The sequence below is a fragment of the Salmo trutta genome, chromosome 29, assembly GCF_901001165.1.
Source record: "Salmo trutta chromosome 29, fSalTru1.1, whole genome shotgun sequence".
Lineage (NCBI taxonomy): Eukaryota > Metazoa > Chordata > Actinopteri > Salmoniformes > Salmonidae > Salmo > Salmo trutta.
This window is the reverse complement of record NC_042985.1, coordinates 12,186,071-12,214,043: the sequence shown is the minus strand read 5'-3', so window position 1 is coordinate 12,214,043 and position 27,973 is coordinate 12,186,071. Positions and strand designations below refer to the sequence as shown.

The window sequence follows — 27,973 nt, the reverse complement described above, 5'->3', positions numbered from 1 at the left end:
AATAATTAGACAAACGTAACTATTAGTAACTATTAGATTCTGTAACATGTATAATGAATTAGAATGATAAACTTCAGTCTAATAAGGTTTGGTCGAGGCAAGTACAAATGTGTGTGTGACTAAGAAAATACCGAGAACAATTAAACTGTGTATGACCTGACCTGGCTAGAACAGTGAGAAACTTACGGAAGGTCCTTCTAATCTCGGAGGAACGGAACTGCCAGCTTGGTAGTGATAAACAGTGGTGAGAACTATGGGGAAGGATACATCCCACCTACTGTTCGTGTGTATGTATGTGCGTAGGCTATCAACTGCTTCTGTGTCGGTATGTGCGTAAGTAGAGAGGGAGTGAGTTATAAAAGGACATGTTCTTTGTATTTTGACTTTAGAACGTTCTCATGAATAAACCTTACAGACCTTTTGCATAAGCTGAGTCTTAGGATTGAAAATTCTCGTGACAAGCGTCTGCCGTACCTCTACAACCCTGGGCCTGAAGTAACAGTGAATGAGCAACTTGTTAAATTCAGAGGTAAATTTGTATTTTCATATCTTTAACATCATTTTCACTATTCATTTTATTATGTATTGCTGTAATATCATTGATATAATGTGATTGTTTTCTGTGACATTGATACTAATTACTGATAGTAATCTCTTTTGTCAAAATGTCACTGTCCTTTCTGGCAGTATATGCCCAGCAAGCCAGCAAAGTATGGCATCAAGATATGGGTGGCTTGTGAAGCACAATCCAGCTACGCTTGGAAAATGCAAGTCTACACAGGGAAGCCGGCCGGTGGAGGCCCGGAGAAGAACCAGGGGATGCGGGTTGTGCTTGATGTGACAGATGAACTGAGGGGCACAATGTCACATGTGACAATTTCTTTACCTCTTATGAACTCAGCCAGCAGCTCCTGAAGAGGAAGATCACCGTAGTTGGCACAGTTAGAAAGAACAAGCCTGAGCTCCGCCCTGCACTCCTCGCAAAAGGGGGAAGACAGGCCTTCTCATCAAAGTTTGCCTTCACCCTCACCACCACTCTAGTTTCTTACCTCCCAAAGAGGAACCAGAATGTGGTCCTCCTGAGCACACTGCACAAAACGGCTGAGATCAGTGATCGTGAGGACAGGAAGCCAGCCATCATCCTGGACTACAACCACAACAAAGGAGGCGTGGACAACCTGGACAAGGTGATTGGAACTTACAGCTGCAGGAGGATGACTGCCCGCTGGCCCCTGGTCATCTTCCATAACATCATTGATGTGTCCTCATACAATACCTTCGTGATATGGAACAAGATAAACCCTTCCTGGATGCCTGATAAGCGGAACAAGAGGAGGGTGTTCCTGGAGCAGCTGGGAAAGGCACTAGTAACCCCACACATTCAAAGAAGGTAGCGCCTCCCCCGCACAGCAGCCTCTGCAGGGCTTGTGAAAGCTGTTCAGGGCAGGGGGCTGAATCTTGCTCTGATCCAGCTGAGGCTGCAGCTGGGGCAGGCAAGAGGAGATGCCAATTCTGCCCCCCAAAGAAGGACTGTAAAACAAATACTATGTGCTGCACATGTGAGAAATACATCTGCAAAGTCCATGCAGACACACTTGCATACTGTCCTACATGTGCTAATTAGAGTTGATTGATTTATGTTCTTCACGTTTTGTTTTGTATCTATTATCTTATTTTAGTCTTATTTATTGTTGTTGTTTATACATCTTGTGGGTGGGGGCAATGGTTAAAAAAATGTGAGAAGACTAGTATTTTGTAGTTGAATTCCTCATTGTACTGTATATAAGAATATATCACTATGTTGCCAAAAAAGTTCAAGACTTATTGTTTCCCTTCAATAAAATGCATTCAATACTACTTTCTGCACATTTCTGCTACTTTCTTAGGCTATACAAGTGCTATCTCTTGCTAAAAAATGTATGTTTACACCTATGCAGTACCTTTAGCAATAATAATAAACCTCTACTTTAGTAAAGAAAACAATTATGACAGGTGTGTTGTAATAAAAAACAAGTGGTGTCCACTGATTAAATGCAGTCTTTCTGCATTGTGAAGAGGGAAAACCCAGATATTCATAAAGTTTGTGATGAATAACAGGTTGTTTCTTCATGCAAAATAGATTTGGGGTTTAAAATTAAATTAAGCTGTTTTATTTTAGGGGTTTAGTGAAGGCGGGTCATTTTTTACCCTTAGGACAAGGGGAGTATACAGAATGTAAAGACTACACAAGGGTTAAATGAGGGTAGAGGACCAACATTAATAAAATGTAAAGATAGTGACAATAAAAATACAATTTCTGGTGTTTGAGGTCTCCTGTGATACACTGGGCTGAACTTCTGTCACTCCTTACATCTAAGTAGGTGGTCGATGGCATCTACAGGTGTCCACATTTGTTTCACATCTTTTTTTGCTGTATTGTCTTATTCCAGTGTTGATTGCATGAGCAGAATGTTCAGGGCGTTGGAGACAGAAATGTATTGAATAGAACAAGATTATTTCAGCCATATGATCTTAAATCATGCATGTCACACATCTACCATTCCATCCAAAGACCAATTGTCAAAACAGCAGTGGCTTAACCATAAATCTAACTATATATTTGTTTTTAATTATTTATCTGAAAAACAACCTGCTATGTTATGCTGTATAGAACACACTCTTCAACCAAATCAGATCACAGCAAGGTAAAAGATAGAACATGTATAAAAGTCACTCCACAACTGGTTGAAAATACAAAATAGGATTAAAAAACACATTGTGGAGCAGAGTGTAGACACTAAAAGCAGTCAGTAAAACATGGTACAGCATTTCATTTGGAGTCATGTATAATACATTAAATAATGTAAATATTGCTATCAGTTATCATACATTACATCTATACACATGTACAGTACATTCGGAAAAGTATTCAGACCTCTCTAAAATGGATTAAATAGATTCTTTCATAAATCAACACACAATTTCCCATAATGACAAAGCCAAAACAGGCTTAGATTTTTTATAAAAACTAAAGGAACAGAAATACCTTATTTACATAAGTTTTCAGATGTATTTTAATCTATAGCTACACCTAGCCTATTATAGGCCGATAATAAACTCCGATATGAAGATGTGCTTATTAATGCATAGTCCTATACGACGTAAATGAAGGTCTGTCTGCTATATTATAACCTTGACTGTTGTTCCCTGTTACAAAAATGTTGGCCTAAAGTAGTCTACAGTTTCTACAAGTAATAAAATGGAAAGTGGAGGGTGGGGTGGAGTGTCCTTTAGTGGGTTGGCTTCTGGGTTCGAAGGTCTACATGGCTATGACCAACATTAAAAGGCTCAGTGTATAAAAATCTACTACGGTTGTTGGGATGAAGTTGTCATGGTTTATCACCTTGATCATTGCCCCCATGTTCTCTGTACTGGGGTCCGCTCTGCATCTTCTGCCTGTTCCCCAGACCTGCTGAGAAATCATTTGCACCCTATAACTCTCAATTTCACATGCAATCAAGTTTCTGAAATTTATTTGTTTAATACTTATGTGGTGCAACTCACTGTCTGTCAAATAACTATTGGTGTTAATTCCTCATTTCATGAGCATATAAAAAAAAAGCAAAGCATATATTATGGAGAAGGACCAACATTAATAAAATGAAACTGAAAATAAAAGTAACATTTCTGGTGTTTCTCCTATGATACACTGGGCAGAATTTCTGTCACTCTATACATTTAAATAGGTGGTCAATGGGATCTACGGGTGTCCATTTGTTTCACATCTTTTTGTATTGTGTTATCCCAGTGTTGATCGCATGAGCTGAATTTTCAATGTGTTGGAGACAGGAATTTGTTGAATAGAACAAGATCATTTTAGCCATATGATCTTAAATCATGTATTACACATATGTACCATTCTATCCAATGAACAACTATCAAAACAGCATCGGCTTAACCATAAATCTGTAACCATAAATCTTAACAAAAAAAAAATGAAACAACCTGCTATGTTAAAGTATATCTAATAACACAGAGACTGGAACCAAATCAGAAAATAGCAACTTTTTATTAAAATGACCTCAGCAAAAAACGGACCCTGTCTTTCAAAGATAATTTGTAAAAATCCAAATAACTTCACAGATCTTCATTGTAAAGCGTTTAAACACTTTTTCCCATACTTGTGCAACGAACCATAAACAATTAATGAACATGTCCCTGTGGAACGGTCGTTAAGACACAAACAGCTTACAGACGGTAGACAATTAAGGTCACAGTTATGAAAACTTAGGACACTAAAGAGGCCTTTCTACTGACTCTGAAAAACATCAAAAGAAAGATGCCCAGGGTCCCTGCTCATCTGCGTGAACGTGCCGTAGGCATGCTGCAAGGAGGCATGAGGACTGCAGATATGGCCAGGGCAATACATTACAATGTCCGTAGAGATGCCTAAGACAGCGCTACAGGGAGACAGGACGGACAGCTGATCATCCTCGCAGTGGCAGACCACGTGTAACAACACCTGCACAGGATCGGTACATCCGAACATCACACCTGCGGGACAGGTGCAGGATGGCAACAACAACTGCCCAAGTTACACCAGGAACACACGATCCCTCCATCAGTGCTCAGACTGTCCGCAATAGGCTGAGAGAGGCTGGACTGAGGGCTTGTAGGCCTGTTGTAAGGCAGGTCCTCACCAGACATCACCGGCAACAACGTCGCCTATGGGCACAAACCCACCGTCGCTGGACCAGACAGGAGTGGCAAAAAGTGCTCTTCATTGACGAATCGCGGATTTGCGTTTATCGTCGAAGGAATGAGCGTTACACTGAGGCCTGTACTCTGGAGCGGGATCAATTTGGAGGTGGAGGGTCCGTCATGGTCTGGGGTGGTGTGTCACAGCATCATCGGATTGAGCTTGTTGTCATTGCAGGCAATCTCAACGCTGTGCATTACAGGGAAGACATCCTCCTCCCTCATGTGGTACCCTTCCTGCAGACTCATCCTGACATGACCCTCCAGCTTGACAATGCCATCAGCCATACTGCTCGTTCTGTGCGTGATTTCCTGCAAGACAGGAATGTCAGTGTTCTGCCATGGCCAGCGAAGAGCCCGGATCTCAATCCCATTGAGCACATCTGGGACCTGTTGGATCGGAGGGTGAGGGATAGGGCCATTCCCCCCATAAATGTCTGGGAACTTGCAGGTGCCTCGGTGGAAGAGTGGGGTAACATCTCACAGCAAGAACTGGCAAATCTGGTGCAGTCCATGAGGAGGAGATGCACTGCAGTACTTAATGCAGCTGGTGGCCACACCAGATACTGACTGTTACTTTAGATTTTTACCCTCCCCTTTGTTCAGGGACACATTATTCAATTTCTGTTAGTCACACGTCTGTGGAACTTGTTCAGTTTATGTCTCAGTTGTTGAATCTTATGTTCATACAAATATTTACACGTTAAATTTGCTGAAAATAAATGCAGTTGACAGTGAGAGGATGTTTTTTTGTTGTTGCTGAGTTTATAAATAGGTGTCCTGGAGGGCAGGCAGTGTGCCCCCGGTGATGTGTTTCTTTTTTTGCTGAGTTTACGTTCAAATGTTAATATTTGATCTTAAGAAATGTTAATTGAGTCATGAATAAATTATTTGTACAGTATATATCAAAACGTTTTACAGCTGCTTGTCTTTTTGAAGCTCAATGAGGGTGAGATACAATAGTACATACAGGAGTTGAACACCTCTTAACTGACATTCTACAAAGTAGGCTACTGACCTTGAGATACTGAAGAAGGTGAGGATTGTCTAGTTGTTTAAAAATTCATTTGGGAAGTAATACAAAAATATTGCAGTAACATTTGATTTGGATAATCCATCTGTAGATGCTCTACAGACTATCAGTAACATTTCAACTATACTGAATAAAAATAATTTCAAAGGTTTTACTGAGTAAAAGTAAAAGGAAATCTGTCAATTGAAATAAATTCATTAGGCCATAATCTATGGATTTCACATGACTGGAAATAAAGATATGCATCTGTTGGTCACACTGGGGAGTGGATCAGAAAACCAGTGTCACGGATTACCCCGGTACTGCTTCTCATTCCGTTCACCAGCTCCGGAGGTCTACGTCACCTGCCTTCTAGGCGTCACTGAACTGGATCATTACCACCAACCCCAGACTGCCTTGTTTCATCACGCACACTTGGTTCCTATTCCCCCTGATTAGTAAGTGTATAATTGTGCCCTCTGTTCCCCAATGTCCTTGTCGATTATTGTTCCATGTCCGTTGGTCTTGTGAGTACCTGTGCTCTGTGATATCGGCTTTCGTGTTACGTTTACTGTTCATTGTATTACGGTTACATACCATGTTAGTGTGCACCTGTTGTTACAGCTCTCGTCCCGTGTAGTTATTAGAGGTTTACACCTCGCTCTTTGGTTTGGGCTACAGCCCTGTGTGATATACATGTTTGTTTTGGGCTTCATCCCTGTCATGTTTATGACGTACGCTATTTTTGGGTAGTGAAATAAAAAAAATGTATTCCTGCGCCTTTCTCCAATCAGTATACAACGTGACAACCAGTCAGTATCTGGTATGACCACCATTTGTCTCATGTAGCTAGACATCTCCTTTTGCAAAGAGTTGATCAGGCTTTTGATTGTGGCCTGTTGGATGTTGTCCTTCTCTTCTTCAATGGCTTTGTGAAGTTGCTGGATATTGGCAGAAACTGGAACACGCTGTCATACACATCGATCCAGAGCATCCCAAACAGGCTCAATGAGGGACATGTCTGGTGAGTATGCGGGTTATGGAAGAACTGGGACAATTTCAGCTTCCAGGAATTGTGTACAGATCTTTGCGACATGGGGCTGTGCATTATCATGCTGAAACATGAGGTGATGGTGGCTGATGAATGGCATGACAATAGGTCTCAGGATTTCGTGCATTCAAATTGCCATCAATAAAATGCAATTGTGTTCATTGTCTGTAGTTTTTGCCTGCCCATACCATAATCCCACTGCCACCATGTGTTCACAACGTTGACACAAGCAAACCTCTCGCCCAACGCCATATACGTGGTCTGCTGTTGAGGCCGGTTGGACGTACTGCCAAACTCTCTAAAACAACGTTGGATGCGGCTTATAGTCGAGAAATGTTCATGGCAGCAGCTCTGGTGGACATTCCCGCAGTCCGCATGCCAACTGCACACTCCCTCAGAACTTGAGACCTCTGTGGCATTGTGTTGTGTGACAAAACTGTACATTTTAGTGGCCTTATAGTGTCCCCAGTACAAAGCGCACCTGTGTCATGATCATGCTGTTTAATCATCTTCTTGATATGCCACAACTGTCAGGTGGATAGATTATCTTGGAAAAGGAGAAATGCTCATGACAGTTGAACTGTTATGAATGTTCTGTCATTTCAGATCAGCTCTCTACTACTGTTGTTGGGATGAAGTTGTCATGGTTTATCACCTTGATCATAGCCCTCATGTCTGTACTGGGGTCTGCTTTCTGCGTCTTCTGTCGGTTCCTCAGACCTGCTGAGAAATCCTTTGCACCCTATAATTCTCCATTTCTGAGATGTATTTTTTTAATACTCATGTGGTGCCACTCACTGTCTGTCAAACAGATATTGGTGTTAATTCCACATTTCATGAGGATAGCAACAACAACAAAAATCCTCATAGATCCTGCCAAAATGAAAATAGTGGACCAAGAGGGAGCATATATTATAGAGCAGTGGTTTTCAACTGGTTTTGCCTGGGGACTGAAATTTGACAATGACAATTGAGTCAGGACCCAATATTATGGACTGTTGATGATTACATGTTGTAATGTTGTATTGCAGCTGCCTTTAAGAGCAGGCATCACTTAGAAAAAAATTGATTCTGTCTCAATTGGCTACACCTATGGTATTACAGAAAGTCATTACACAGCCATATTAACTGAGAACATTTATTATAAATTCAAGAGAATAAGACATTTTAATTAGGAGACCAGTTCAGGAGTGGGGTGTAATGAATTAAGAAAATAAGAATTCCTAATCGAAATGTTCATAGACCATTAGCATTGCATGGTTAGCCACATCTGTGGATTCATCAAGCTGCAATGCGTAACAGCCATTTTCACTAATGCGCTCTGATGTCTGGCACGTTATGTCCTCAGACATGTCCTGGATTCTCCTCTGTCATTGGATAGGGGTATAGTTTTACGTTTGTTGGCGGCTGACACTCCCAAGATTTTCAGTGCACATATCTCAGCCTCCAGTATTTATGCTGCAGTAGTTTATGCGTCGGGGGGCTAGGGTCAGTCTGTTATATCTGGAGTATTTCTCCTGTCTTATCCGGTGTCCTGTGTGAATTTATGTATGCTCTCTTTCTTTCTCACTCTCGAAGGACCTAAGCCCTAGGACCATGCCTCAGGATTACCTGGCATGATGACTCCTTGTTGTCCCCAGTCCACCTGGCCGTGCTACTGCTCCAGTTTCAACTGTTCTGCCTGCGGCAATGGAACCTTGACCTGTTGTGGCGGATGAATCAGAATTAGTTGGGTAACATAGATAATTGATGTTTTATTTGCATAATATGCTTATGTGAGATACTTGTCATATGTGAATGTATCTGTTAAACCATGAGAAGAGATGGTGTGATTAATGGGGAACCAATTACTTGTCTCCACAATGTCTGTGCGCAAGTCACTCCCTCCATACACCTTCCCCCAATGCCAAAGGCCCCTCTGATGTTGCACTTATCTTGGGATAGTGTATGACCTAGAGGCTCACCCTCAGTGAGCTTGTCAACGAGTGGAGTCAAGAGGGGGTTTACTTGAGATGGGAGTATCTAGAGTTGTCAATTGATTTATGCCATTGGATGCCTTAATGGTTCTGTTCTATACCGTACCAGGGAGAGACAGTTCCAGTTTGGAGGAGGACCAGACACTGGTCTATACAATGAACACTGTTGACACAGCAGTTGCTGTCTGCTATGTTTTATAGATATCTTTCATACAAAACTTAACCTTGTGACCCATTCTATGTATCTGTGGTTCGTCATGTACGTTGAGAGGGCTGTATCTTGGCTATGAAAGATCTTTGTACTTTTGTGTAATCACTTTTTCAATGGTTCCTTAGAGATAGCGCATCATTGAAAGTCAAAGGGCTTTTGCAAAAAGCTCTTAATTATTAAAGATGTAGTTATATGTATAACTCTGACCAGCCTTTCAAAGCACTTCGTGGCTTCAGACGTGAGTGCTACGGCTCGGTAATCATTTAGGCAGGTTACCTTAGTGTTCTTGGGCACAGGGACTATGGCGGTCTGCTTGAAACATGTTGGTATTACAGACTCAGTCAGGGAAGATTGAAAATGTCAGTGAAGACACTTGCCTGTTGGTCAGCGTATGCTCGGAATACACGTCCTGGTCATCCGTCGGGCCCTGCGGCCTTGTTGACCTGTTTAAAGGTTTTACTTTAAACATTTCTGGTAACATTTCTGGTGTTTGAGGTCTCCTGTGAGCCAAATGTCTGTCACTCTATAGACCTAAGTAGGTGGTCAATGGGATCTACAGCTGTCCACATTTTGTTGCACATCTTTTTTTGTCTTATTCCAGTGTTGATTGCATGAGCAGATGTTCAGGGCATTGGAGACAGAAATCTATTGAATAGAAGATGATTTTAGCCACATCATAAATCATGTACTACACAATTTTCACAATTGTCAAAACAGCAGCGGCTTCACCATAAATCTCGAACCATAAATGTAAAAAAAAAAGTTAAACACAACCTGCTATGTTATACTGTATATAACAGACTGGAACCAAATCAGAAAATAGCAAGATTTTATAAAAATGTCAGTAAAAAAAAAAAGTGTATGGATCACATCTACAGTTGAAGTGGGAAGTTTACATATACTTAGGTTGGAGTCATTAAAACTTGTTTTTCAACCACTCCACAAATTTCTTGTTAACAAATTATAGTTTTGGCAAGTCGGTTAGGACATCTACTTTGTGCATGACACAAGTCATTTTTCCAACAATTGTTTACAGATTATTTCACTTATAATTCACTGTATCACAATTCCAGTGGTCAGAAGTTTACATACACTAAGTTGACTGTGCCTTTAAACAGTTTGGAAAATTCAAAAAAATGATGTCATGGCTTTAGAAGCTTCTGATAGGCTAATTGACATCATTTGAGTTAATTGGAGGTGTACCCGTGGATGTATTTCAAGGCCTACCTTCAAACTCAGTGCCTATTTGCTTGACATCATGGGAAAATCAAAAGAAATCAGCCAAGACCTCAGAAAATAAAATGTACACCACAAGTCTGGTTCATCCTTGCGCGAAATTTTCAAACACCTGAAGATACCACGTTCATCTGTACAAACAATAGTACGCAAGTAAAAACACCATGGGACCCCGCAGCCGTCATATCGCTCAGGAAGGAGACACGTTCTGTCTCCTAGAGATGAACATACTTTGGTGCGAAAAGAGCAAATCAATCACAGAACAACAGCAAAGGACCTTGTGAAGATCCTGGAGGAAACGGGTACAAAAATATCTATATCCACAGTAAAACGAGTCCTATATTGACATAACCTGAAAGGCCGCTCAGCAAGGAAGAAGCCACTGCTCCAAAACTGCCATAAAAAAGCCAGACTACGGTCTGCAACTGCACATGGGGACAAAGATTGTACTTTTTTTGGTCTGATGAAACAAAAATTGAAATGTTTGGCCATAATGACCATCGTTATGTTTGGAGGAAAAAGGGGAGGCTTGCAAGCCGAAGAACACCATCCAAACCATGAAGCACGGGGGTGGCAGTATCATGGTTTGGGGGTGCTTTGCTTCAGGAGAGACTGGTGCACTTCACAAAATAGATAGCATCATGAGGCAGGAAAATGATGTGGATATATTGAAGCAACATCTCAAGACATCAGTCAGGAAGTTAAAGCTTGGTCGCAAATGGGTCTTCCAAATGGACAATGACCCTAAGCATACTACCAAAGTTGTGGCAAAATGGCTTAAGGACAACAAAGTCAAGGTATTGGAGTGGCCATCACAAAGCCCTGACCTCAATCCAAGAAAATGTGTGGGCAGAACTGAAAAATAGTGTGCAAGCAAGGAAGCCTACAAATCTCACTCAGTTACACCAGCTCTGTCAGGAGCAATGGGCCAAAATTCACCCACTTTATTGTGGGAAGCTTGTGGAAGGCTACCCAAAACGTTTGACCCAAGTTAAACAATTTAAAGGCAATGCTACCAAATACAAATTGAGTGTATGTAAACGTCTGACCCACTGGGAATGTGATGAAATAAATAAAAGCTGAAGTAAATCATTCTCTCTACTATTATTCTGACATTTCACATTCTTAAAATAAAGTGGTGATCCTAACTGACCTAAGACAGGGAATTTTTACTAGGATTAAATGTCAGGAATGTTGAAAAATTGAGTTTAAATGTATTTGGCTAAGGTGTATGTAAACATCCGACTTCAACTGTATGTTAACATTTGATCTTAAGAAACGTGAAAACGTTAATTGAGTCATGAATAAATTATTTGTAGTGTACATCGTTTTACAGCGGTGAGTTCAGTGGTGGAAAAAGTACCCAATTATCATACGTAAAAGTAAAGATTAATAGTTAATGACTCAAATAAGTCACCCAGTAAAATACTAGTTGAATAAAAGTCTAAAAGTATTTGGTTTTAAATAGTCAGCTTTATTCCGGACCAGGGAGGCCACTCCATTGTTTCTACTGCTGATTTACGCTTTAAGGTTAGGTGATAATTAGTTGAAATGTTACTGATCGTCTGTAGTAGAGCAAAAACATTCCTGCAATATTTTGTATAACCTCCCAACTGCATTCCTAGACAACTAGACAATTCTCACCTTCAGTATGTCATGGTCAGTAGCCTTCTTTGTAGAATGTTAGTTAAGTGTTCAACTACTGTACCTACCTATCTCACCCAGTGGTGCAAAGTACTTAAGTACAAACTTGGCGGCAGGTAGCCTAGCGGTTAGAGCGTTGGGCCAGCAACCGAAAGGCTGCTGGATCGAATCCCCTAGCTGTCAATGTAAAGAATGTCATTCTGAACAAGGCAGTTAACCCACTGTTCTCTGGTAGGCTGTCCTTGTAAATAAGAATTTGTTCTTAACTGACTTGCCTAGTTAAATAAAGTATCAAAAATAATTGATCAAATGTACCAAAGTATAAATCATTTTAAATTCCTTATATTAAGCAAACCAGACGGCACCATTTTCTTGTTTTTATTTACGGAAAGCCAGGCGCACTTCAACAGTCAGACATAATTTACAAAAAAAGCATTTGTTTAATGAGCACCAGATCAGAGGCATGACCTGGGATGTTCTCCTGATAAGTGTGTGAATTAGACCATTTTCCTGTCCTGCTAAGCATTCAAAACGTAACGAGTACTTTTAGGGGTCAGGGAAAATGTATGGAGTAAAAAGTACATTATATTCTTTAGGAATGTAGTGAAGTAAAAGTTGTCAAAATAAAAATACTACTTAAGTCAGTTAAGAACAAATGTGTGTTTGTTCCTGGAACAATAAGGTGTAAAATTCTATCCAAATGTAAACAATCAAAAATGGACTAGTCTTACAAAGAAGCGGATATCAATTACAATCCCATTATCATAAGTGGCATAATCATACAATAGAACAGAATGGTTCAGGTATCAGTCGTTTGATACAGTACAATGAATGTAATGCTGACAATGATCTATAGTTATAAAGCTTATGCAAGGTTGATGAAGAAACAAATTATATGTACAATAGTTGTCCAGTAAAGCTGAGGATTTAAAGGGGAAGTTCAGGATTTTACAGTGTATTGTTAGATGGGTCCCTCACCCTGAAAGTAGTCTATGGGCCAGCAGAAATTGTAATCCATTGTTCATTTCTTTAAACAGCCACTACAAAATTCAACGAAAACTCAATGGAAGCGAATGAGGCACTCATGGTGACAAGGGAAACAGCTTATTTAATATTTCTGTATTTATTTCACCTTTATTTAACCAGGTAGGCAAGTTGAGAACAAGTTCTCATTTACAACTGCGACCTGGCCAAGATAAAGCAAAGCAGTTCGACAACATACAAAAAGAGTTACGCATGGAGTAAAACAACATACAATCAATGATGCAGTAGAAGAAAATAAGACTATATACAATGTGAGCAAATGAGGTGAGGTAAGGGAGGTAAAGGCAAAAAAGACCATGGTGGCAAAGTAAATACAATATAGCAAGTAAAACTGGAATGGTACTGGAATGGTACATTTGTAGTTTGAAGAAAGTCCAAAGTTAAAATATAAATAATATGGTGCAAAGGAGCAAAATAAATAAATACAGTAGGGGAAGATGTAGTAGTTTGGGCTAAATTATAGATGGGCTATGTACAGGTGCAGTGATCTGGGAGCTGCTCTGATAGCTGGTGCTTAAAGCTAGTGAGGGAGATAAGTGTTTCCAGTTTCAGAGATTTTTGTAGTTTGTTCCAGTCATTGGCAGCAGAGAACTGGAAGGAGAGACGACCAAAGGAGGAGTTGGCTTTAGGGGTGACCAGAGAGATATACCTGCTGGAGCGCGTGCTACAGGTGGGTGCTGCTATGGTGACCAGTGAGCTGAGATAAGGGGGGGACTTTACCTAGCAGGGTCTTGTAGATGACCTGGAGCCAATGTGTTTGGCGACGATTATGAAGCGAAGGCCAGCCAACGAGAGCGTACAGGTCGCAGTGGTGGATAGTATATGGGGCTTTGGTGACAAAACGGATGGCACTGTGATAGACTGCATCCAGCTTGTTGAGTAGGGTATTGGAGGCTATTTTGTAAATGACATCGCCGAAGTCGAGGATTGGTAGGATGGTCAGTTTTACGAAGGTATGTTTGGCAGCATGAGTGAAGGATGCTTTGTTGCGAAATAGGAAGCCGATTCTAGATTTAACTTTGGATTGGAGATGATTGATGCGAGTCTGGAAGGAGAGTTGAGTCTAACCAGACACCTAGGTATTTGTAGTTGTCCACAAATTCTAAGTCAGAACCGTCCAGAGTAGTGATGCTGGACGGGCAGGCAGGTGCAGGCAGTGATCAGTTGAAGAGCATGCATTTAGTTTTACTTGTGTTTAGGAGCAGTTGGAGACCACGGAAGGAGAGTTGAATGGCATTGAAGCTCGTCTGGAGGGTTGTTAACAGTGTCCAAAGAAGGGCCAGAAGTATACAGAATGGTGTCGTCTGCGTAGAGGTGGATCAGAGATTCACCAGCAGCAAGAGCGACATTCATTTACACCGTGGAGTTGTCAACTGATGGAGGTCTTGGAGCGGGCAGGCCTTCCCTGGAAAGAGGAGCAGCTCCGTCTTGAGGGCTGAGAAGTCTGCCAGGCACGTAGAGACGAAGACAGCGTTCATTTTCAACGTTCTGCTGTTCTGCTTCCATGTCCAGGTGCTTCGTTTCACTGTTTTTATGAATCTTGACACATAGTAGTACAAGTCCCATACATAGTACCAGAATTACTGGTACTACTAAACCAGTACGACTACGTACCTCAGATGGACCTTTAGAGACAGAAAAAAGAACCATTATAGTACTAGATTATTTCCAGCTTCCACCATTAACATAAATGAACACAAATTACCATTAAAACTGAATCCATGTTGTGAAATGATTTTCTGACAAATGAATTCATAACAATGACTTTCCTGCAGTAGACGTCACAACACCAACATTTTGAATTCAATATGATACTAGTAACAATAACACAGCAAAATATTTGCATGCCAACCATTTGATCTCATTCAGTTTCATGTGAATATGCATCTAGATCTTCTTGAATTATGTACAATGAGCTCATTTTTTTGTTGTTGAGCAGATGGTATTCAACTAGCCTATCGGTGTGTTCGGGGTTCATATACATTTTGACAAATGGAAATCCATGACTACTAACCAAATTTCCATGACCAAACGTTAGGGGCATCTCCATGCATGTACACTACTGTTCAAAAGTTCGGGGTCACTTAGAAATGTCCTCATGAAATGAGTTGCAAAAGGAAATAGTCAAGAAATTGACAAAGTTATAAATAATGATTTAATTAAAATAAGTGTCCTTCAAACTGCTTTCGTCAAAGAATCCTCCATTTACAGCAATTAGCCTTGCAGACCTTTGGCATTCTAGTTGTCAATTTGTTGAGGTAATCTGAAGAGATTTCACCCCATGCTTCCTGAAGCACCTCCCACAAGTTGGATTGGCACTTACATACCATACGGTCAAGCAGCTCCCACAATAGCTCAGTAGGGTTGAGATGTGTTGGCCACTCCATTATAGACAGAATACCAGCTGACTGCTTCTTCCCGAAATAGTTATTGCATAGTTTGGAGCTGTGTTATGGGTCATTGTCCTGTTGTAGGAGGAAAATGGCTCCCATTAAGAACCATCCACAGGGTATGGCGTTGCAAAATGGAGTGATAGCCTTCCTTCTTCAAGATCCCTTTTACCTTGTACAAATCTCCAATTTTTCTACCAAAGCACCCCCAGAACATCACATTGCCTCCACCATGTTTGACAGATGGCTTCAAGCACTCTCCAGCATCTTTTCAGCGTCTCATGAACATTCTTCTTTGTGACCCGAACATCTAAACTTAGATGCGTCTGTCCATAACACTTTGTTCCAAACTTGCAACGCTGCCTAGAAGGCCAGCATCCCAGAGTCGCCTCTTCACTGTTGCCATTGAGACTGGTGTTTTGCGGGTACTATTTAATAAAGCTGCCAGTTGAGGACTTGTGAGGTGTCTGTTTCTCAAACTAGACACTAATGTACTTGTCATCTTGCTCAGCTGTGCACCGGGGCCTCCCACTTTCTATTCTGGTTAGAGCCAGTTTGCGCGGTTGTGTGAAGGGAGTAGTACACAGCGTTGTACAAGAGCTTCAGTTTCTTGGCAATTTCTCACATGGAATAGCCTTCATTTCTCAGAACAAGAATAGACTGAGTTTCAGAATGTTGTTTCTGGCCATTTTGAGCATGTAGTCAAACCCACAAATGCTGATGCTCCAGTTACTCAACTAGTCTAAAGAAGGCCAGTTTTATTGCTTCTTTTATTAGAACAGTTTTCAGCTGTGCTAACATAATTGCAAAAGGGTTTTCTAATGATCAATTAGCCTTTTAAAATGATAAACTTGGATTAGCTAACACAACATGCCATTGGAACACAGGAGTGATTGTTGCTGATATTGGGCCTCTGTACGCCTATGTAGATATTCCATAAAAAATCTGCCGTTTCCAGCTACAATAGTCATTAACAATGTCTAGACTGTATTTGATCCATTGTTATTTTAAATTGACATTTTTTGTGTGCTTTTCTTTCAAAAACAAGGACATTTCTAAGTGACCAAACTTTTGAACGGTAGTGTATGTATTTAAAAAAAAAAGAAGAAAAAAAAAGGGATGCACATAATGTGGTATTGACACTGGGAGGCTTATCTCTGATCCCATGTACCATCTCATGTTGTCATGCAAAGCACTTAACACACACAAACACACAAAGTAGAATCCCAGATAGGCAATGGTATAAAACACGTGGTCAACCCTCAGCCTGGAGAGCTACTGAGTGTGCGGAAAAAAAGAAAAGAAATGTATGCATTCACTACTGTAAGTCGCTCTGGATAAGAGCGTCTGCGAAATGACTAAAATATGCAACTTTTCAGGGAAGTTAGAAACCAATATACACAGGCAGTTAGAAAAGTCAAGGCTAGCTTTTTCAAGCAGAAATGTATTTCCTGCAACACAAACTCAAAAGTTCTGGGACACTAAAGTCCATGGAGAATAAGAGCACCTCCTCCCAGCTGCCCACTGCACTGAGGATAGGAAACTGAGACATGGATTGTTTATGTATGCCATTCAGAGGGTGAATGGGCAAGACAAAAATATTTAAGTGCCTTTGAACGGGCTATGGTATTAGGTGCCTGGCGCACTGGTTTGTGTCAAGAACTGCAACGCTGCTGGATTTCACACACTCAACAGTTTCCCGTGTGTATCAACAATGGTCCACCACCCAAAGGACATCCAGGTAGCTTGACAACTGTGGGAAGATAGGGATGCTGGCCCATGTTCACGCTATGGAACACTTTCAACACCTTGTAGAGTCCCATGCCCCCAAAGAATTTGAATGCCAGATTGACAGGGTTTTCACTTTTGGGACATTTCTGTTGCTTTTACTGCAACATGCAAACTCAATTAAGCGCTTGAAAGATTTCAAATACTAGCGGTTAAGAGCTTGAGCCAATAACCGAAAGATGGCTGGTTTGAATCTCCCAGCTGACTAGGTGTAAAATCTGAAGCCTTTGAGCCTTTGAGCAAGGCACTTAACCCTAATTGCTCCTGTAAGGCGCTCTGGATAAGAGCATCTGCTAAATGACTACAATGTAAGATGAACCCAGGTCTGCTATTACTATACTACACAGCAATCTACTTAAAGATCAGAAGATGATTATACCTGGTGTGGCTGTAGATGGATGTGGGGCTGCTGTGGTGGTCAGACTCACAGTGCTACCTGAAAATACATCATAGGAAAATAAACTTGCAACTTTAGAAACCACTGTGACATTTACTTCCACTCAATTCTTTGAATATAAAAAAAGATGGGCAGGAGGGTTCTTACTTGTAATTAGAAATCTCTGAAGGGGTGTATTCGAAGCATAGATCACATACATTATATTCATATCTTCTTCGGTTACATTTCGAAATTCAATAACACGGCCGTTGGAGTCATTCTTCATCTGGATCCTGTCCTGATAACGTGGATCCACAGTACACGTGTCCTCCTCCTTGTCATACTTGAACACACTGCCTTTTTTCTGGGTACGTAAACTGATCTCAGATTCAGGACACTGGTAAATAGGCATTTTTATGAATAATGACTCCCCATTGAATACCGGACATTCCAATAAGGGCACTGTAAAAATGAGAGAAAAACACCATATTATTCACTGCAATAATTTTGCCACCACAACACACTTTGAACATTAAATGTTAGTGCCAAGGGTCACTTTCAAGATGCTACAGCGATCTACATACACTTTCCCTCAGCCAACAAGACCAGTCAAGTAAAACGTATTATGTATTGACTAATTAAGGTGTGTGTGGGAGACTGTCAGGATTATTTGTAATAATTCATACAAATAAAAATGCTTAAACGTTGTTGGAATATAAAAAACGTCACCATCAGGGACCGATAAAGTTGGACAAAGACAGATTCTCCAAATTCTGTCAGTCCAGTTGACTGATTATTATTTATGCTGGCGGAACTCCTGCCCTAACGCAGCATTGTTAAGTTTGAGTTTATTTTTACATGGACAGTGCACATTAGTCAACGTTACAGTATTTTATTTTACTACGTAAGTCAGTTAAGAACAAATTGTTATTTACAATAAAGGCCTACCAAGGCAGCAAAAGGCCTCCTGCGGGACGGGGATAAAAAAATAAAAAATATATAGGTCAAAACACACCACGACAAGAGAGACAACACTACATTTAGAGAAACCTAAGACAATATAGCATGGCAGCAACAACACATGGCCGCAACAACACATGGCCGCAACAACACATGGCCGCAGCACAACATGGTGGTAGCAGCACAAAACAGGGCATAAACATTATCGGGCACAGACAGCACGAAGGCAAGAAGGAAGAGACAATACATCACAGTAGAAGTGCCAGTTTTAGACAGTTGGCTAATTTTCAATCGCAGTCCCTGGGCAGGTTATTAAAAACAATTACAATACAGAAACAAATGAGCAGTGAGCACATAGTAGCATGCAGACAGAGCAATAGCACAAAAAGCATCAAAACACAAAAGAAACAGTGTTTCCACACCTCAAGCTACAGACAACATGGAAAGCGGCAATACACAGCTAGGGATAATTTAAGTCTTTACTACAAGTACATACAGTTGAAGTGGGAACTTTACATACACTTAGGTTGGAGTCATTAAAACTCATTTTCCAACCACTCCACAAACATCTTGTTAACAAACTATAGTTTTGGCAAGTCGGTTAGGACATCTACTTTGTGCATGACAATTTTTTCAACAATTGTTTACAGACAGATTATTTCACTGTATCACAATTCCAGTGGGTAAGAAGTTTACATACGCTAAATTTACTGTGCCTTTAAACAGCTTGGAAAAATCCAGAAAATGATGTCAAGGCTTTAAAAGCTTCTGCTAGGCTAATTGACATAATTTGAGTCAATTGTAGGTGTACTTTTGGTTGCATTTCAAGGCCTACCTTCAAACGCAGTGCCTCTTTTCTTGACATCATGGGAAATCAGCCAACACCTGAAGGTACCACATTCATCTGTACAAACAATAGCACGCAAGTATAAACACTATGGGACCACGCAGCCGTCATACCGCCCAAGGAGACTCGTTCTGTCTCCTAGAGATGAACGTACTTTGGTGCGAAAAGTGCAAATCAATCCCAGAACAGCAGCAAAGATGTTGTGAAGATGCTGGAGGAAACAGGTACAAAAGTATCTATATCCACTGTAAAACGAGTCCTATATCGACATACACCTTTCAGGTTATGTAAACTTCTGGCCCACTGGGAATGTGATGAAGGAAGAAGCTACCGCTCCAAAACCGCCATAAAAAGACAGACTACAGTGTGCAACTGCACACGGGGACAAAGATCATACTTTTTGGAGAAATGTCCTCTGGTCTAATCAAACAAAAATATAACTTTTTGGCCATAATGACCATCGTTATGTTTGGAGGAAAAAGGGGGATGCTTACAAGCCGAAGAACACCATCCCAACCGTAAAGCACGGGGGTGGCAGCATCATGTTGTGGGGGTGCTTTGCTGCAGGAGGGACTCGTGCACTTCACAAAATAGATGGTATCATGAGGAAAATGATGTAGATATATTGAAGCAACATCTCAAGACATCAGTCAGGAAGTTAAAGCTTAGTCGCAAATTGGTCTTCCAAATGGACAATGACCCCAAGCATACTTCTAATGTTTTGGCAAATTGGCTTAAGGACAACAAAGTCAAGGTATTGGAGTGGCCATCACAAAGCCTTGACCTCAATCCTATAGAAAATGTGTGGGCAGGACTGAAAAGGCGTGTGTGAGCGAGGAGGCCTACAAACCTGACTCCGTTACACCAGCTCTGTCAGGAGGAATGGGCCAAAATTCACCCACCTTATTGTGGGAAGCTTGTGGAAGGCTACCCAAAACGTTTGACCCTAGTTAAACAATTTAAAGGCAATGTTACCAAATACTAATTGAGTGTATGTATACTTCTGACCCACTGGGAATGTGATGAAAGAAACAAAAGCTGAAATAAAATCACTATTATTTTGATATTTCACATTCTTAAAATAAAGTGGTCATCCCGAGACTAAGACAGATTTTTACTAGGATTAAATGTCAGGGACTGTGAAAACTGAGTTTAAATGTATTTGGCTAAGGTGTATGTAAACGTCCGACTTCAACTGTAGGAGCAATTGATATAACAGCTGACAATACAATAGCTGACTATTGTAACCAGGGCATGAAATTAACTTTTTGGTGAACCAGCCAGTGACCGAAGAAAAAAATGTGTTGTACACAGCCGATGTGTACAACACCCCGGACACTAACTGTTAATCATTGCGTGCAACACGGTTTTGAAACAAACTGTACTTTCATATCACCCCATTTTAACAGATACCCACACAGAGAGGAACAATGAGCTAATAACTCTGGAGGGTGTTCAATAAAAAAAAACAGTAAGTGTATCTTTTGTATCTGTAAAGTTATTTTGGATGATAATTAAGCTGAGTGTTCAAAGTTCTCAAAAGTGTTATGATTTTATGACAGTGTAGGCAGTCATTGTAAATAAGAATTTAACTGACTTGCCTAGTTAAATAATGGTAAATAAATAAATAAATAAAATATAAATATATATATATATATATATATATATATATATATATATATATATATATATATATATATATATATATATATATATATATAAATTCCCCTCAACTACCGTAAATTCCGGACTATAAGCCGCAACTTTTTTCCCAGGCTTTGAACCTCGCGGCTTAAACAATGACGCGGCTAATATATGGATTTTTCCCGCTTTCAATTAAAAAATAATTAAAAAAAATAAAAAAAACACATTGTGACGTGCTCAGTTTTTTGGCGGCATGAAGCTTTCATTAGACCAATGAAATTGCCGAACGGGTTAAGGTCAAACAACTTTTTGGTTTACTGTTTAGATTAAAATCGAGCGCTCTCAAACTTCCCATCATTCTGATTACGGTAGTCATTTTGTCACCTTCATCATGGCAAAGACACAGAAATGCATATGATGCAGCTTTCAAGTTGAAGGCGATTGATCTGGCTGTTGGAAAAGGAAATGGAGCTTCTGCACGGGAGCTTGGTCTTAATGAGTCGATGATAAGACGTTGGAAACAGCAGCGTGAGGAATTGACTCAGTGCAAAAAGACAACTAAAGCTTACTGCAAATTTTTTATTACAAGGCGTGTTTCGTTAAAGCCTATTTATTTTTGTTACAAGCCGTGTTTCGTTAAAGCCTGTGTAAAGTTCATTTGTTTCAATGTACCGGTAGGCACCTGCGGCTTATAGACATGTGCGGCTTATTTATGTTCAAAATAATATATATATTTTTTTAATTCAGTGGGTGCGGCTTATATTCAGGTGTGCTTAATAGTACGGAAATTACGGTAATCAAAAGGAAGTTTCAGAAGGGCAAACTTTTGACCTGGCCAAATAAAAGCCACATCATAAAAAACGCATAAAAATGCTTTGATGTCTAACTCACAATATTATAAATACAATATTTTCTAACCCTAAAGTGACCGACAAGGATAAATCCGCAGGATCTGCAATTTATGAGTTAGCGCTAGTGTGGAGCGATTAATGCTTTTCTAGATTGGTTCTGTTTCAGTTTGCTTATTATAATTTTTCATTAAATGCATTATGAAATAACAACATTCAAATGAACTGTTTTGCTTTTTTATAATGGGAATTCCAATGCCTAAAATAATGAACATTCAATTGCCAAAACATTTAAAATATTCCATTGTCTGTCAGGTCCACAATGGGTAGCCAATCAAAAAATAGAAAATTACTATGAAATCATACAATATTTTAGTTGTCTATAATACTTTATTTTTATTTGGTTACTTATTATTTAATTCTTTAGTCATCTCTGCTAAGGCAGTAGCAGCCAAACAACATGATCTCTTTACTCCCCATAGCGCTGTCTTTATTAATCCTATTTATACTGAACAAAAATATCAACGCAACATGTAAAGTGTGGGTCCCATGTTTCATGAGCTGAAATAAAAGATCCCAGTAATATTCCACTCACAAAAAGCTAATTTCTCTCAAATTGTGCACATTTGTTTAGATCCCTGTTAGCGAGCATTTGTCCTTTGCCAAGATAATCCATCCACCTGACAGGTGTGGCATATAAAGAAGCAGATAAAACAGCATGATTACACAGGTGCACCTTGTGTTGGGGACAATAAAAGGCCACTAAAATGTGCAGTTCTCACAACACAATGCCACAGATGTCTCATGTTGAGGGAGGGCGCAATTGGCACGCTGACTGCCGGCATCAGAGCTGTTGCCAGAGAATCTAACATTCATTTCGCTACCATAAGCCACCTCCAACAGCCATAACCCTGACTGAATGGAATTGAATCAGTAATCTGAACCGACGTAGGTCAATTAGTTGTTTAACCCCCCCCCCGCACTAGTCAAGGAGCGCTACAACTTGGATTGAAGATAATTTGGAGTTGAGGCATGATATTTTAAGCAAGGTAATAGGGGTCTACTGTTTTGCACTCATTCTTGACTCTTTCAGTGTTGTAGTACATTTTCATGTATGTTATGAAAATGCTAAATTCCAGCGGTATTAATAACTCAAACCAACCTGCGTTCCCGTGTCTGGAAGGCAGGCAGCTGGAAGGCAGGCAGCTGGAAGGCAGGCAGCTGGAAGGCAGGCAGGACAGGAACCAGATAACACTCAAACACCTAAGGAGAAATTGACAATTTGTAAGACCATTTGCAATTTTGAGGTAAGCAATTATCAACACACGTTCATAGTAACGTTATAACCAAGTGACTGTTAGATGACCATTATTTATGTATTAGCTAATGTAACCGATGTGAAACGGCTAGCTAGTTAGCGGTGGTGCGCGCTAATAGCTTTTCAATCGGTGACGTCACTCGCTCTGAGACCTTGAAGTAGTTGTTCCCCTTGCTCTGCAAGGGCCGTGGCTTTGTGGCGCGATGGGTAGCGATGCTTCGTGGGAGGCAGTTGTGTGCAGAGGGTCCCTGGTTCGAGCCCAGGTAGGGGCGGAACATTCAAATAGGGACGGAAGCTATACTGTTACACTAATATCCTTAGCTAAGAATTTAACTCCAATGCTGTTGACATCAATCTTAGCATGTGTTGATCATTATGGTTAGAATCAATGTTAACTTCTCAATTAGCTATATATGTAAATTAAAATGTGGCCGTGTTTTCGGCTAATAGATTTTCAACCGATGAATGTCTCAGCTATAAGGATAAGGCAATCACACCTGTTTGAAACATACCTAACTAACCCATTTGCTACCGAGCTTCAAAGATGTTGGAAAAATTGCGCACAACATTCCAAAGTAGAGGTCGACCGATTAATCGGAATGGCCAATTAAATTAGGGCCGATTTCAAGTTTTCATAACAATTGGTATTTTTTGCCACCGATTTGCCGATTTTTTTATTTATTTATTTAACTAGGCAAGTCAGATTAAGAACACATTCTTATTTACAATGACGGCCTAGAAACGGGGGTTAACTGCCTCGTTCAGGGGGGATTCGTTTTTGCAACCTTCGGTTACCAGTCCAACGGTCTAACCACCTGCCTTACATTGCACTCCACAAGGATTAACAGGCTGACTACCTGTAACGCGAGGGCAGCAAGAAGCAAAGGTAAGTTGCTAGCTAGCATTAGACTTAAACATATAACATAATCACTAGTTAAATCATCAACCATGTGTAGTTATCTAACGTGTCCTGCGTTGCATATGATCAATGCGGTGCCTGTTAATTTTCATTGAATCACAGCCGACTTCGACAAACGGGTGTTGATTTAACAAGCGCATTTGCGAAAAAAGTACTGTCGTTGCACCAATGTACCTAACCATAAACATCAATGCCTAACAGGAATATTTAGACTTAGTCACCCGTTAGATAAAATACGGAACGGTTCCGTATGTCACTGAAAGAAAAAAACTTTTGTTTTCGAGATGATAGTTTCCAGATTCAACCATATTAATGACCCAAGGCTCGTATTTCTGTGTGTTTATTATATTATAATTAAGTCTATGATTTGATAGAGCAGTCTAAGCGGTGGTAGGCAGCAGCAGGCTCGTAAGCATTCATTCAAACAGCACTTCGCTGTGCTTCAAGCATTGCGCTGTTTATGATTTTCAACCTGGGTGGGTATAATTTGTGGAACGTTCCAACAGGAATCTATTCCAAAAACTTCCTAAATAACAAGGTTTCCAAAAAACAACGCATACAAAGTTGTATTGCGGCAGAATAACATACCGGGTAGGGAGTGGTCTATTTCATTGCGTTTTTCACTCATCACGTTTATTCCGAAAAATGTCTGTCCTCACATGTCTGTTTGCCTATGGACAAACATTAAGAATAAGCTACGGGGTGAGTTGATGCCTATTCGGCAGCTAGTTAGCTAGGTTTGTATGCGTTGCTACTTTGTATGCGTTGTTGGTTGGCAACCTTTTACTTTACGTTTTTTGGAACAGATTCCTGTTGGAACGTTCCACAAATTATACCCACCCCTTAAAGCCTGTCAACTCCCAAGATTAGGCTGGTGTAACCGATGTGAAATGGCTAGCTAGTTAGCCGGGTGCGCGCTAATAGCGTTTCAAACGTCACTCGCTCTGATTCGAGGGTGGCTGTTGTCGATGTGTTCCTGGTTCGAGCCCAGGTAGGAGCGAGGAGAGGGACGGAATCTATACTGTTACACTGGCAATACTAAAGTGCCTATAAGAACATCCAATAGTCAAAGGTATATGAAATACAAATCGTATAGAGAGAAATAGTCCTATAATAATATAATAACTACAACCTAAAACTTCTTACCTGGCAATATTGAAGACTCATGTTAAAAGGAACCACCAGCTTTCATATGTTCCCATGTTCTGAGCAAGGCACTTAAACATTAGCTTTCTTACATGGCACATATTGCACTTTTACTTCAACACTTTGTTTTGCATTATTTAGCCAATGGAGATGCGGGGAACCGAGCTCTGCCGGAGTTGAAGTCACCCTCCCGGCCAAAAACCCAGTGTCGAAGGAAGGGCGTGAGCCCCCTACCCAGCCCACAACAGAGTTTGTTTTTGGAGCACAGCCTCTGGTCGACGGCTGGCATCCTGTTACTGATCCTTCCGCAGGTTTACCTATGGAAACCTTGTTATGACTGACTTTTACAAATCCCCAAAACTCTTTAAACGTTAGTAACTCGAAAACTAAAAGTCCAATCGGGACGTTAGGAAAGCCTAACTTAAAGCATGACGTTATACAGATACGTTTGTATTCAGCTAGCTATAGCTTTTATACCAGACGCTAATCAATGAAAAAAAAAATCGAAATGCGCTAGCGTAGCTAATGTCTTGCTAAATTCAGCTAGCGGAGCTAACGTCACAATCCGAGCAGCCAAGGTAGCTAACGTTAGCTTTGAAGACAAGGCAATGCTAACTAGCTCGCTTGAGAGCCAGCAAGTCACGGGGGTAAAAAAAGTACTTACAAGTTAATAACTACTGTAGCTAGCTAACACATCTACGAACTAATCAAGACTCACCAGCGGAATTCCATCTTGATTAACTAGCAAGCTACAGTAGAAAACTGTCATAGTAACGTTAATACATGGTCATCTAACAGTCACTTGGTTAACTAATGATATCCTTAGCTAAGAAATTAACTCCAATGATATTGACATCAATATTGAACACATTATCTACTTCTCAATTAACGTTAGCTATACATGTAAATTAGTATTTCGCTTCGACAATCGATAGGACAAGGAAAGCTAGTTAACTTCTATCCTAACTTAAATCATTGTTACACATACGTTTGTCTTCAGCTAACGATAGCTAGCTAACCGATAGCTTTTATAGCTAGCTAGCTAACCGTAAGCTTGCTAAGTTTAGTTAGCTACCTTTGATTCTTGGCTGTAACGCTAACGTCAGTTAGCATTGACTTGCTTTCTAAGCTAGCTTGCCTGAGATAGCAAGCAAGTCACAGGGAAAAAGAAAGTACTTACAAGTTAATAGCTATTGTAGCTAACACATCGACGAACTATCAAGACTCACCATTGGAATTCCATCTTGATTAACTAGCAAGCTACAGTACACTGGGTTGTTATGAGACTAAGGCGGATTGTTCAGCAGTTCCTTGCTGGCTGGGTTTGGCATGAATGATGCCATCTCCTACTACATTCACTTGTCTAGTTTTTCATTTTTTCGCGGGTGCGCAAAACGTGAATTTCGGGAGTTCTTCTCCTCCTTCATGAGGATTTAACGGCGGTTGGCATCCAATAAATGTTGCATTACCGCCACCTACTAGACTGGAGTATAACTCCCTTATACCACCCTCCCCTCTTTACTGCCTCAGCATATGACAACTTCTGCACTACTCGAACCCTGGAAACCTCAACCTGGCTCTCTTGGTGATGGCGTCATTTAGCGACTTTTAGGACAGCCAATAGCTACTTTCTTTACTGAGGAGTTGGCAACACTGGGCCCACTCACTCCTCACAGGCAGTTTGGTGTTTTTTGCTGCCAAACTCTGAAGAGGTATTATTGTACTTCCGAATTGCAACAATATTTGTTCATGCCTAAAATGTCAGTCCGTAAGAGTAACATGATTTTTGTATGTGCAGATTGAGTTTCACGTTTCATACATGGCTTTTCTAACGATACGTACGTTCAACCTTTTGGCAGCTATCTGGCTCCATTGCTAGCTAGTTAATTAACGTTAGGCTTTATAGCAAACTAGCTAAAACTAACCGTTTTTTATTGGGTCTAGCTAACGTTAGCTGCAATTATTAGTTTTTCTCCCGCGCTGGTAAATTGTTTGAGTACATCCGCTTTCCTTTCTAGCCAATGCAGCCAAAAACCCAGTGCAGACTCCTGGCAGGTTATTGCAGATAAAAGGGGAAACCTTCATTTATACTGTTAAGATCCCCAGAGAGGTAAACTCATTCATACTGTTTGTAATAACACCCGACCTGGCTAAATAAGTTTAGGCATGGCGATGAAACAATGCAACATCGTTGTATAATTATCGTAATTATCGTACAAATGTATATATTTTCTCCATTCTTCTCTCCACACCTCCCCCTATGGACATACCAACGGACTCTTACCCTGCCCCCACCAGCCAACGGTAATTTCACTGCTACAGTTGTAAATGTGTATATATTATTGTTTCCTACTGTATTGTCATTCACTTTCATTAAAAAAAAAATTGACTGGCACTGTTGGAGCCCGGAGCATAATATTTTTACAGCACTCTGCAATCACATCGATGTGACTAAAACTCAATCTAATCTAGTTAAATGAAAATAAGTAAAGCTAGATCCTTACCAACGCCATTGTCAGACCACCACTGTTCAATGTATGCTGTTTCTGATCTGCTCTAAGGAAAATGACATGTGCGCCTAAAAACTGGCGGGAGAGTTGTTAAAGTGATAGGCGGAGTTATAGAGAGCGTGTGGCTTTCCAGCAGATTACCGTATTGCTGCATTTTACAGCTTGGAAAGTGCATTGCACGTTTGTTCACAAAAAAGTGAATTGGGGGGGATTGCACCACCATCTAACCCAATGGCGAATTTAGGAATAGGCGGCATCTTGCCGGGGGCGGTACCGGGCGCCCGCACAAAACAAAAACCTATAAAATAAAATTCGG

General features: G+C 40.5%; 1 protein-coding gene across 1 annotated transcript; it reads right to left on the bottom strand.

The window, feature by feature from the left end:
• Nucleotides 1-773: 773 nt before the first annotated feature.
• LOC115167490 (uncharacterized) lies at nucleotides 774-26,851 on the bottom strand. Its single transcript, XM_029721936.1, has 6 exons — nucleotides 26,377-26,851; nucleotides 22,927-23,027; nucleotides 17,634-17,927; nucleotides 17,469-17,525; nucleotides 14,269-14,536; nucleotides 774-849 (listed from the first exon to the last, which is right to left on the bottom strand). The coding sequence occupies exons 1-6, from the start codon at nucleotides 26,388-26,390 to the stop codon at nucleotides 774-776; spliced, it is 810 nt and encodes a 269-aa protein (XP_029577796.1). The 5' UTR covers nucleotides 26,391-26,851.
• Between the last annotated feature and the right edge of the window lie 1,122 nt (nucleotides 26,852-27,973).

Bases quoted from the DNA above. Each gene is read 5' to 3' on its own strand.
- LOC115167490 (XM_029721936.1), bottom strand. The intron at 17,928-22,926 runs GTTGGTTTGAGT...TCATTTTTACAG, and splicing joins TTCCAGACACGGGAACGCAG to TGCCCTTATTGGAATGTCCG. The intron at 17,526-17,633 runs GTAAGAACCCTC...ATGTATTTTCAG, and splicing joins TCAGAGATTTCTAATTACAA to GTAGCACTGTGAGTCTGACC.